We start from the raw sequence: 12948 nt of genomic DNA, 5'->3' as shown, positions 1-12948 counted from the left end.
GCAAGTGTAATTGAAATGCAACTCGAATGCGGGACGGTGCATGAGATGCGGGGTGCTTGGGGTAACGGTGGGGCAGGGGGCAGGCGGTAGGGGGTAAAGAAAAACAAAGAAAATTCTATGCACCTGCAAACGTACCCTCCACAATCAAATGTATGGCATGGCGATCGGTACCCCGCTCGTTCTCCACCACCAGATAGTAGGGCCGTGAGTCGTGCTCATCGGCGTGATTAATGTTCAGGGTGGACAGGTAGCAATCCTCTCGAGAGTCCTGCAGCATATCATCTGCCCGGAAGCGATCTGAAACAGGAGAGAGACATTTTGTTGAATTGGCCAAATAATTGCACTCAAATTACACACAATTTGTCGGAGGGGCTCCGACATTAATCATTCGATTCGATGGGCTAACTAGCATTGCCAGAGCAGAGCCGTGCAATGGCTTTGGACTGGGGATTGGAATGCGCTTCGTTTGATTTTTGTCGGTGGCAAGCGAACACGCAGGATTACACGCACAAAGGATGGCGCTGGATGGACACGGACAGCTGAAAATGAAGAATAATGCTAGCCAGAGCCACCAGAGCCACCAGATTCGTTGCAGTTCAAGGGCAGATGGCACGGGGAGAAACGGAATAGAGCTGCAGAAAAGAGTTTCAGCTGGAAAAACGAGCTGGAAATATCCGCCCGTGTGTGTGTGGCTTGTCCGGGTTGTCTGTTGTCCGTTTGAGCTTGGATTACCCGGTGGCTGACAGGCGTGGCAAGTCTGCAGCTACGGGATGCCGTCTAACGTTGCCTGCCACTGCCACTACCACTGCCAATGGCTTCTTCACTCCCATTCCATACCCTCAAGGCAGACATGACACTGGCAGCTTTCTTGTCCAACTCTGACTCTGACTCGTGTAATTTGTCTTGATTTGTGGCTACTATCCAGCGCGAATTGAATGCCAAAAAATTGGTTGCAGAGGCAGCCATAATGAGCCCTCCAGCAGGAGCTACCGCTAATTGAATCCGGAATAGCCACAACTAAGGCAAACTGAAGGCCTAATTGCATTTTCATTAGGCGCCCAATGAAGCGCAAACTAAACGCTGAACATTAACTGGTGGCTGCCACATCAAAGGGATGGATGGGTTGGGTTGGGTTCGGTCTACATGTATACGCACCTATTCCCGAACCGGCCTCCAGACGCAGTGAGCCCCATTCCCAGGCGACGCGCAGAGGTCGTGGATCCGCACAGACGACCATTGTCAGAACGGCGGACTCTCCTCTTTTCACGGAAATGGTGTGCATCGACGGATGCAGACGTAGAACCTGTGGGGCACCTGCAAATACAAAGAAAAAAACGATACAGAAAAGAGTTGGAGTTAGGGGTATAAATGTATTAGGTTGGGGCATGGCAAGGAATAACGTTTAGTCCTTAAGAGATGGCTTTTTAATTGAGTGTTGGTCGTCACAAACGAATTCAACGAGCTGCATTGCTGAAAGAAAATTGTTTCAAGGGGTGTGGTCTTTTGCCTGGTCTTTCTTGGAGTCTTTAAAAATCATTGAAATAAGTATTCTTGGCACTCGTTTATGCTTCTTGTTCTTAGAGGAAATATCTTGGCCCCCATAAATTATTTAAAATTATTAAAAGGTTGCCGTCTCTCCCCATTCATAGTTTTTCTCCTAAACAGAGGGTAAATCTTTATTTGCCATAAATTATATCAAATTGTTAGAAAGGTGTTGCCAACTCCTGTTTCCTCAAGGAGGGTGCTCGCAACAGGAAAGCTTCTTCAGGAAATGCAGGGGGGAAACAAGCCACTATAGTGCTCCAGAGGGTCAACAACTTTGCCATTTTTAATGAGGAATTTTTTACTTTCTCGCCTGGTATTTTTTTTATTTGGCGACACTCTCCCTTGATTGTTGCTGCTGTAACTGCATACACCCATACATACATATATACTTAGTTAGTTAGTTCGTTAGTTACTTCACACACTCTCCCAGATCCCAGATGTAATGTGGTGTCCCGTTTTTTCGGTTCATATATAATATACATGTACATATATTTATTCCCGCTTTTTTGTGCTCTTTTTTTCGCCTTGGTGGCGCTGCTAAATTGCTCGTGTCCTTGGTTGGTCATAAATTATGTACGTGCTGTGGTATTCAGCACTAAATTTAAATATTTCTTGCTTCTCTATTTTTTTTAAACATTTTTTCTGTGCGCTTTCGCCGCTTCGGGCAGTGTCCGTGGCAATTTCTGCGTTTATTTTTTTCGCTGTTCTATTTTTTCGCTGGCACTGCGGTCATAAGTTCATTTTGATTTTGTGTTACGTTTTGGTTTAGTCTGTTGCCCAGTTGCAACATGCCACCGCGAAATTCTGTGGCATGGACTGGCGTATCGTTGCGAGGCGGCAACGCAAGCGCTTAAAATGTTTTGCAGGCGCTTTCCGGCTCCAGCTTTTAATGGAGTTTTGTTAGTTGTTTTAAGTGTGCATTAGTTGCACGGAGTGTTGCACGTTGGGCGCCAGGACCCAAATGAGTAGCCCAAAGGACGCTCCAGCTACATCGTACCCTGAAGTCCCTTTCTTTTTCCGCCTGATTGTCACCTTCTCTGCAGCAGCCTCTGCCCAGAAATTGACAGCACGAAAAACAGCAGAGACTGAGATGGAGATTTATTACTGCAGCCAGCAGAGGTAGTCTCCCTCTCCCCAGAAGCTTTCATAGGATTTCTCTCTCTTTCCCCTGCAGAGTATATCCCATTCGTTGATTCCTCAACCAGTTCAGGCCCTGCCGTTATCGTCATATTTTGTGGTCTCTGCGGTTTGCTGCAGAGATATGTATACTGGTACATGGACTTACCCACAACTTGCAGTGAGACCGGATCGGATATGGCCACTCGCTCCTGGCCGTTGATGTAGCTGGTGGCACGACACTCGTACTCGCCCTGATACTCGTAGGTGACATTGTCGATGACCAGACGGGGCTCGTTGCCTCGCTCCACGTACTTGGAGCCATGCGAAATTCTGGGGAAGCACAAAGAGAGATTGATTATGATTATGTGGCTCTCTAATATGGGCGATGATGATGCCATGTCATTGCTGCTTTTCCCGAGTGATGCATACTTCTTACTGCCTTTCACTCTGGACAAAATGAAAGCAGATGCACGGGCCCCTCCCTGTTTGCTGTATTCTGTGTGCCTGTGTGTCCCAACTCGGCTGCATATCCTTCTTCTCCAGGCCAGCCAATATTGAAAATTGCGTATGCGTACGAGTTATTTTTCGGTGCATGCAGCTTGCCTGCCTGCCTGCCCGCCCGCCTCGTGACTCTCTGGCTCTCCAAAGAGCTGCTACACAAAAATATTTGATACATTTTTAATATGAGAAATGCCTTTCGAGCTGCGAAATGCTTTGGCCTCTGCCATGTTTCTCTTTTCTTTTTTTTTTGCCTCCCTTTGTGGGTTCTTCTCATGGGAAACTGAAAAAGCCATCCCCTCGATATAGTCACTCGATGAAAGAGAACTTTAAGAGACAGCTTTAAGGGTATCCTTGGGGTTTCGGCAATTAAAAGCAATAAATTAGAAAGCCATTCAAATGCAAATCGCCAAAGTCAAAAAAGTTTGGCAAGAAGGAAGGCTAAAACAACACAGGAATCACGTAAATCAAAGTGACAAGGACTCTCTCTCCGTCTTTATGGCATGGGGAGGTACCTTGGTAGCGTGGTTGTTGCACTTGCAACCAAAGCAAGACCTTCGAGAATGAGATTAAAGTGCTGCTGAGCATACGTTGTGGCCTGTCAGCGGCTCACTCCGTGGCATTGATTTATTATCCACCCCACCTGCGCCCCCAAATGGTGAGGCGACTCCCGCTGTTTACTTAACGTGGCACGCGCCATTTAATGTGGTGCCATAGGAGGCGGCATGGTGGCATGATGGTGCGGCGGTGGCAGAGTGTGGTGTGGCATCGAGTACATACATGCGTGGAAATTAGTTTTCAACAATTGACATTTAATTTCTGATAAACACGCGCGCGTTTTGCTTCATTAAGTCAACACGTCAATGTGTTGCATGTGGCATTCGTTATTAGATGGCGACACCTACACAAAACGCTGCCACGCCCACTCCATATACACCCACACCCACCCATTCGATCACGATCTAAAAGCCAGTCTTGTGCGAGTATGTTGTATGATGTTTGCCTGATTGTCTAGGGGGCAAGTGCAAACAAATGGAATCACAAAAATCACGTACTTATGTGGCAAAAGCAACAACAGAGGAGTAGGATGGAGAGAGTGAGCAGAAAGAGATGGATAGCTGTAGACAGTCATATGCATGAAGAGTGTTTTCGATTTTTCCACAGGCTTTTCCTGCTTTGCATACTAATGCCTGCCTGGAAAAAGTGAAAGACGAGAGGAAGGGGAAAAACAGCAGCATCAAACGGAAGGAACCTAATCCAGCACGCATGCGATGCGGAGCTGCTTAATACTCTCTACAAAGAAGGGTGGATGGGTTAAAAAGTGAAGCTTGTCTTTCGAAATATTAAAGGGGCATCCAAGTACCTTTTATAGGTGTAGGTGTACGTTGTTGAACTTGGAATTATTTTCAATTATTTTCAGGGTATTGTCTCATCGGTTATATTAAACGAAACTCCACTTTTCTTATTGTTTTCCCACAAGATGCAGACAATTTCCGCTGTGCAGCTAATTAAAATTACGCAAAATATCATCATCAACTGGCAGTGGGCGTGGGTGTGGTTTCAGCTAAGAAGGAAATGTGCAACAGGAAACGCGCTCACGTAAAAGGGAAATGTTGTTTTGCGATGGAGTGAGGCCTGCTGGTGGAGGTCGCGCTACTCGTACTACTCTCACTCCTAATTATAGCGTAAAGTGCAAATGCAAATGCCTTTTAAAGGCTTCAATTTGAATGGAAAGCAAATATTGCGCATACGCCGCATGAGCCGGGTTTAATTAGCGCCGCCAGCCAATCCACAAACAATGGCCAAGAGAGAGAAAAGAGTTCATAAGGAGAAAGGCCACAACACTAAGCCAGGACCTCGGCTGCTTCCCCCAAAAATATGCAGCGCAAATTGTCGGAGCCTACCGAAACGCGGCCCACCGCAAGTGGATATCTGTGTGCATATCTGTGTATATATGTATGTATGTATGTATGTATATGAATATGTATATAGCATCCGACATTTTGTGGGGACTCACCTCTGCACCCATTTGTAGGATGGCATGGGATTACCCTCAGCAACGCACTCAAAGGCGGCTGGACTGAACAGGGGCGCAGTGGTAAGGCGATCCGGGCCAGCTGAAACAATTTTGGGCGGATCTAAAGGGAGAGAACAGAGAGAGAGAAGGAGATTGCTGGGTGAAAACTTTGGCCAAGATAAATACTCCACACAGAGAGGGAGAGAGAGAGAGAGAGGTAAAGCGGAAGGTAAAGATACGTACATTTCACATCCAACTGCACCGACAGCTGCTCCGAGGTTCCCACCGAATTCTGCGCCTGGCAGGTGTACAGTCCGGCATCCCGTCGCCCAACGGGACGCAATTGCAGAGTTTCCTGTCCAGAGACCAGGTGGAGAGAACGGGAAGAGAAGGCAATTTAATACAATTACAAATTTCTGCTACACTTCAGATAAATACCCAACGAAGGGAGTGGAGTGGAAGAAGGGAGAAGACAATTTTGGAACAACATAAACAAGAAAGAGCAAGGATTTCTCCGTCTCTTGGACTGGGATTGCGGGACTGCGAGGTGCAGCAGCAGCAGGTAGAACTCACCTGCAGGCTGGCTATCTCGGAGCGACCAGCTCGTCGCCAGACGATGCTCGCTGGTGGATTGGCATCGGCCACGCAGCGCAGGACGAGCGCATCCTTATCCTCCTCCAAGTCGATTTCCGGTGAGCCAATTAGACGAATGCTCGGCGCATCTGCAAGAGACCAGGCCAGACCAGACGAGAAACGTTCAAGTTGGGTAAGCAAAAACAGGAACCAGAAACAGAAACAGATATAGATATATAAACAGAAAACAGAGCAAACAGAGTCAACAAGCCATACCAAGTCTCAGGCTCTGGCTGTTGCTCTGACTTTGGCTTTGGTCCTCCCACTGGCCACGTCCTCTGGGACAAGTCAACTCTTGAATTGCTCAGCAAAACAGGAAATTACTGCAAATTGTTGTTAATTTAATTGTTAGAGCTCTGTTTCTGTTGCCGTCTCTATATCCTGTCGTTTAGTTTCTTTTGACTCTAAGCCAAATCAAATGATGGCACTTTGCCTGTCTAGACCCTGGGATGCAACTGATTCAAAGTTTGAACTGTGTATGTCTCGGGTGCCCTGGTTGGTGGTTTGTCTGGGGTACTCACATTTCACATCCAGACGGGCTTCGACGGGGACCGATTTGGCCGAGTAGGACTCGTGGAAGGCCGCACAGCGCAGCATGTCGCCGTGACGTTCTCGCATTGCCGACACTTGCACCACGGAGGTGGAGGACCAAGTGCGTGGATTATCCGGCTCGGTAGCATTCATTTGTGGGTGCATCGCAGATATCTCCTGGTCACCTGCAAGAAACGAAGAGAGAGGGAAGGGAGAATGAGAACAGAGTACAGAGTGCAGTGGGTAATGGTTGGCAAATTAATTAACAGGACAATGACCAGGGGGTCATCAGTGTCCTGTCCGTGTTCATGTCCGTTTCCATCAGGATAACAACTGCAATCAATGGGGCTACCAGACACTTACCCAAATACCATTTGAGGGTGGCCGGTGGATTACCATAATGTGAGACGCACTTCACTGTCGCCATGGCGCCAGCATCGACGGTGATGTTGTGTCCCGGCGGCACGTGTACGGCCTCGTACTCAAGACGAGGACGCTGTGGCGCCACTGCAAGCGAGAACAAAGATTAGTACAATTAAAAGTGGACACCTTCCAACTCGAAAAATGAATTAAATGACGACTGAAAGGGTTCCGAAAGAATGCTCCCCAGGCAGACAAGGGGAAACACTTTCGTATACGTACCACGTACAACCAGGCGAACCGGTTGACTGGTCAGGGCATCCTGTGTGGTGAAATCACTGGCCGTCACTTGGCACTCCCACAGGCCGTCGTCAAAGTCCAGCGTGGCGGAGCGTATCCACAGCGAGCAGTCGCCGCCAATTTGCACTGGCGGTGGATGAAGATCCAGATGTAAGACATTCCCATTCTCGTTCGTACCCATACGTGAGGCCCATTCGTATTTCTTCGTATAGATGCCAACGGGCTAGGGGATGAGAGGAGACAAGGGTTTTTCGGATTAAATTAAGCGGCGGAGGAGGAGAAGGAGTTGTCCAAGAGCTGGGCAGGACAGCGATGATGATGGCGATGAAATGAACTGGGCGGCTACTGGCATGTCCTCTACGACATGTTTAGCATGTTTAACTTTTGCGATGTAGTCGGGCGTGTAATATCGTCTACGATTTGCACAAACATCGCACAGACAATCAACCCCTAGTCGTTCCCTATTCCCTATTCTCCTTTTAACTCCATTTTGCAGCTCTCCTTCTCTGTCTGTAAATTGGCATTAGTTTGTTTGCTAATTGGAAATTAAATTACAATTAGTGATCTCTCAGCGTTGGCAACGTTCGCATTTAAGTATTTATGGAGAGACCGAGACCCCTCTCTTTTCCTTTATAGAAACAGCCAGAGAGACAGAGAGGAGGAGAGAGGGAATGGGCTTCCGCCTAATTGCATTTTGGCTTTGAATGTTGAGTCTGTGTTCTGTATATTCTGTGTTTTCTCCTGCCCTAATGGGTTAAATTAATTGCAACATTGAATTTGTGTCCATTGAACAACATTTATTGAAAGAAAATGGACAGGGAAACGAACAAACCAAATGCGAAGGAGTGTCCACGCCCAAGACCATCAGTTAATCTCATCTTTAAAGGCATAGAATAGCAGCCACAATTGCCTTCTGAATGTCACATAAATGTGTTCATAAAACGTACATTTCTCAAATATATATATTCTCAAATTAAGAAGAACCACCTTTCGATGGTTTTGGTATCTCCGTTTTATTAAATAGCTTGCGGCTGATGGCATGGCACATATTTGAGATATTATTCCATTCGACCCCACACTAACCACGATAGAAAACATAGTTCAATGGGCTGGCTGGACGTTGGGTCATCCATGGGTTAAGTGTGTGTATGGTAACAATGGCGCTACCAGAGAGATATACGAGCATAGACAGCGAGAGAGAGCGAGATAGAGAAGGATAGGCTCCTGCCAGAAAACTGCCAGAAAAACAATTTCAACATAGAGAGAGAGATGGAGAGAGAGAAAAAACCTCAAATCGAGTAAATATTTGGCTCCGGCCCCATTGATGTTGCCAAAACATTTCCCATTTTCCCCCAATCGATATTCATATCGACATAATTCTCCACATTTTCCAGGAACAACCCTTCCCACTCCCCCGCGCCAACCCACCGCATAGCCCGGGAAAAACTGCAAAACTGCATAGCAGCCAAACAACAAAACTTGAGGCACAGAGGAAATGTCGAAAAAGCTCGTTTTGTTTGCCATAAAAAAAGAAAAAGTTTGATTCCCAAAAATTACATTTATTCAAATGGCTGAACTGCCATACCATACCAAGCCATATAGTGTGTGTGTGTATGGCATGGAGAAGGAGTATATACGGATATTATCCTGCATTGAAATTATGAGGAAATGCACTCAGATGAGAGTATAGATGAGTAGGAGCAGAAGCCTGGGATCCGGCTTCCTTTTTAGCTCAATTAGAATGCATCAGGGGCATTGGTATTTCCATTGCCACCCCTTCTTTTTGTGGGACATCAAAGTATCCCCAAAAACAACAAAGTACGTATGTACATATACATATGTATCAGTACTTATAATAACCACACAAAAAATATATGGGGAGAAACTATACCCCGAAATGGAAGAAAATTGAGAAAACGTTGATCGAAAAGATGGCAGGCTTTTTAGCCGAAGACTTTGACACTCTTGAAGATTGTTTTATTTTATAGTATGAATATGAAGGCTGTGTGGGAAAGGAGCTGCCAGGAGCCACTGTTAACAATCATCATACCCTCTTCAAGGGTATACGAAATCGTCAGGAAAAAAATTGTAAAAATATGCAAAAATAAGAAGAATTTTAAATGAAACCCAAAACAGCAACATCAGCATCGTGTATGAGAGTGTGAGTACAACGCTCGATGCATGCAAATGATGTTTGTCCTTTGGTCTTGTTCTTCAGCTATTCTCTGTTCCCTATTTCCAGTCCCACTTCCGTTTCCGGTACCACTCTTTTGCTGCTGCTTCTTCTTTGGCTCCTTCGAGTCCTTGGAGTGGAGACACAAAGCATGCAAACATTTAAGTGTGTGCTGCAAAAGCGAGGACTTATACGATGCGCAGCATATGAAAAAGGACATTTGAAATGCTTTCTGATTTTTGTCATACAATGGACCAGGAGAACCCCTCTACACCACTGGCATTCTCAGATCCCCGCGGGGCATGCATTTGCATAAGCAACTGCCACAACAAGTGGAGGGGTATGCTGCAAATAAAAGTTATGCCTCAAACGCACACAATTGCCATGAATAACAAGCAGCATACAACATATTCATTCCCCCGCTCCGCATGTTGCTGCTGCACCGTTTTGTGGGGCTAAAGCAGATCCATAATGAGGCCATTTTGGAATTGCTATGCAAACTAAGATGGCCATGGCCCTGCAGTTAAGACCCTACCCACCCTCTCATAACAACCATGGTAAATAGCAAGAAGTTTATGAGAACTCACATCTGAGGTAGCAGAAAATTTCTCTATTCATAACAATAATAACTAATTCGGTGGAAGAGGGTGCAGTGAAATTATTTCTCTATTCAAAAGGAGAGGAAGGGGAATAATTTCTCTATTTTAATTCCTTGGAAGGGGACTGTGTTCTCTATGCATCAGAAGGACAAATATTTCAAAGGAAATATAAAGAGAATATTTCTCTACTCTTCTGAAGGACCTGTTTTCCAGTTAAAATTGTATGAAATAATAAATACTTCTCTAGAAATCGAAAGAGGAAAATGTAAACACATTGAGAGCTTTTTCCCCGGAAAAATCTATTATAAATATGGCCTTGACCTGTCATAAAAACTTCTCTTGAAAGAGCAAGACAATTTCTTTGAAGTATAATTCAGTATTTATTCTGAATAGTGAAGGATATTACTTGTATGGTTTCCTGTATTTTATCTTATAAACCTTCCATAAAAAGTTGCCTTTTAAAATTTTTATTTCTTATTTTAGTTTTTGCATTGCTCAAAAAATAGTTTCCTTTATGTAGCGAAGAACACATTCAATGTCCCTTGAAAATATTCCTCATTTAATTTGCTGAATTATTGAAATACAATATTCCCACACATGGATAGAATTTTGCAATGAAAACTACATATGTAGTAGTCAAGGAGATGCCACATTCGGCATCAACAAAAGTCCATGTCACTTTTATGTTAAAGAAAATGGAATTCATTTGGGCTACGACGATTCCTTGCCAATATTAAACATACGAGTAGTCCCTTATTATTGCTGTCAAGAAAATGACGGACAAAAACCAAATAAATTCCATAAAAACGGGAGCTGGAGTTAATTTTTGGCCATCAAATGAAGAGAGAGAGCCCTGAAGCGTTTTCCTGTGAATTCCAATTGAGTTGGCAAACTCCAGCAGCACCTCAGTCCTCTGTTCCCTCCGCACTGTCACGCACTTTCGATTAAAACTTGCGCTACGCTGCGCTGCTCGGCATTGCTCTCTGCCAACATGGTTCTAATCAACAGAGAAACAAAGAAGTCCTGTCCCCCTGCCTTTGGGGAAGTTTTGGCTTTCATTATTGACTCGTCCTGGATGGCCAGGGTGTAAATTACGTACGCCACATGGAGGCCACAAACGTACGGCAAAAGAACAACACTTAATTGAACCACAGGACGAGCCACGAATATGATATGAGGCCCAGAGCCTTGGACACGTCTATTGGTGTCGGTGTTGGTGTCGGTGTCGGTTTGGGTGCATGTGCGTGTGCTCTGCTGTGCTGTGAGAGTTTTGGCCAAGTTATGAGTTTAATCAAAATGTTTAGAAACTGGGGCCGCCGCCATCGATAGATGTGAGTGTGAGGAGATGTGTGTGTTTTGTGGCTGATATAATTACCTTGTTATCCTTCTGCCAGGAGCACGTGCCCCGTTTGTCGATTACTTTGCATGTGAGGAGCGTATCCTGTCCGGGATTCACTTCCGTGTACTTGGGCTGTTCTGAGAACCGCTGAAAGCACTCGATGCCTGCAAATGAGAGGAGAGAGACAGAGAGAGAGATGGATGAGCACTTTGTGAATGTATGGGTCTGTCATTAACATGAACTACTTCCGCTGCGCATGTAAGGACGCTACATTTCTTTAACCCGTCTTCCGGTTCCCCTTCTTTTTGGTTCTTTCCCTTTCAAAGTCCCACGCTGCATTTGTCACGCCCTCACCCACACACACACATAGCTACACACACACTGGAAAAGCGGGCAATTATGAACGCTTCACAGCATGGCGGCCATTTGCTTATCTCTTCTGTAGTGCCCCTGCCCCTCCCTGCCTGCCACTCCCTTCTTTCATTATCATTTGACTGCCCCTTCCTTACCCTTTCCCGCAGTTTTCTTTTTTATTATTTTTTTGTACGCGTAGCGCGGAGAATTTATGTTAATTGCTGGCATGTTGAATATTTTCTCCGCACTTGCACTCAATTACACCAATTACAGGTGGAAAATTACACGCGCTGCTTGCTCAAGATAATGAATGTGGGGCCTTGCGGGGGCGGGGGCGGGGGCAGTTGGCGCTCGGAGCTGGGAGCTGCAAAGAGGTGCTGGGTAGGAGGTCAGGGCGTGCCATGCAACTTTAGGTTACCTAATGATAGAGAAGGCATGCGCCAGCTCCTTGAGACACTCCATTTACTCTAGCTGGAAAAACGTTTAGTCAGTTAGTCAGGGCGCAAGTCATGGTTTTTAAATCCACTGAAAGACATTTTCAGACATTTACCAATAATTCCATGAAGAATTTCCAGGAAAAACTATAACCAACACACATACCATAAAATACCAACGAAAACTCAACAATGAGGGGAAGATATAAAAGGTGAAGTGAGAGAGAAAGACTGGGAAGGAGTGATTGGGAGGATTGAGTGGGAGATGCTCACTCGATCTTCCACCCAAAATACCAAGGAGGAGCGCCTCCGCCTTGGTTTTGACTCCGATTTAAACTACCTTGGAAATTTCGCCGAGTGCATTACCCCCCAAGGAATTACTTTGATATCGGAAGGTCAAGGCTTAATTGAAGCCTTTTGGCTTTTTAATTGCTGTTTGCCGGAGTTAGGTCACAAGTTGTCATCGCTCACAATGGGGGGGCGACTCCGCTTATCGACCTTTGTTTAGCTGTCATCTCTCGCTTTTCATGGGTGTGCTTGTGTTTTCCCAAGCAGTTGGAGTTGGCGTTGGCCCACATATTCTCGTGTAAATGTTGGCAAATAAGAAATATCGCATTGCGTACGCTTGAAAAGCAGCACGTGACTGCCGTTAGCCGGCCAGCAAGCAAATCCCTTTCCGTGTCTCCTGCCCACTCATATTTTGACCCGCCAAATGCTGAGCCCCACACACCCACACACATGCGGACATTCACTCACGCAATGATTTATTACGCGTGATTGGCGTGATTGCCACTTTGCTGCCTTATTTCAGCTTCTCCCGCTCAAACCGGTGCGCTGTGGCTGGTGAGTGTCGCCCGCTCCAACCGGTGGCATGCCACCGAGTTCCGCTTGATGTTGCTGTTGTTTGTTGCTGCCTTTTCGGGGGCCTTTTATCGGCTTTTGTATAAATTGGCTTTGTATTTCAATTACGTTGGGGAGCGGCATGCCACAGGCTCTGATATCAAATACGTTGCATGACGAGTTCCCTGGGATTGCAGTTCAGCGCC

The 12948-nt window shown here is 45.8% G+C and overlaps 1 protein-coding gene across 1 annotated transcript in view; it reads right to left on the bottom strand.

Annotated features, from left to right (window-relative positions):
* Positions 1–12948, bottom strand: part of LOC117898190 (irregular chiasm C-roughest protein) — a 73616-nt gene that overhangs the window by 26974 nt on the left and 33694 nt on the right. Inside the window, 10 exon segments of the mRNA XM_034807410.1 lie at positions 124–297; positions 1156–1314; positions 2831–2994; positions 5180–5300; positions 5423–5534; positions 5753–5901; positions 6334–6528; positions 6707–6850; positions 6986–7226; positions 11151–11278. Of these exon segments, the coding sequence (XP_034663301.1) occupies positions 124–297; positions 1156–1314; positions 2831–2994; positions 5180–5300; positions 5423–5534; positions 5753–5901; positions 6334–6528; positions 6707–6850; positions 6986–7226; positions 11151–11278 (1587 nt within the window).

The sequence above is a fragment of the Drosophila subobscura genome, chromosome O (assembly GCF_008121235.1).
Source record: "Drosophila subobscura isolate 14011-0131.10 chromosome O, UCBerk_Dsub_1.0, whole genome shotgun sequence".
NCBI lineage: Eukaryota > Metazoa > Arthropoda > Insecta > Diptera > Drosophilidae > Drosophila > Drosophila subobscura.
This window is presented reverse-complemented; position numbering and strand designations above follow the sequence as displayed.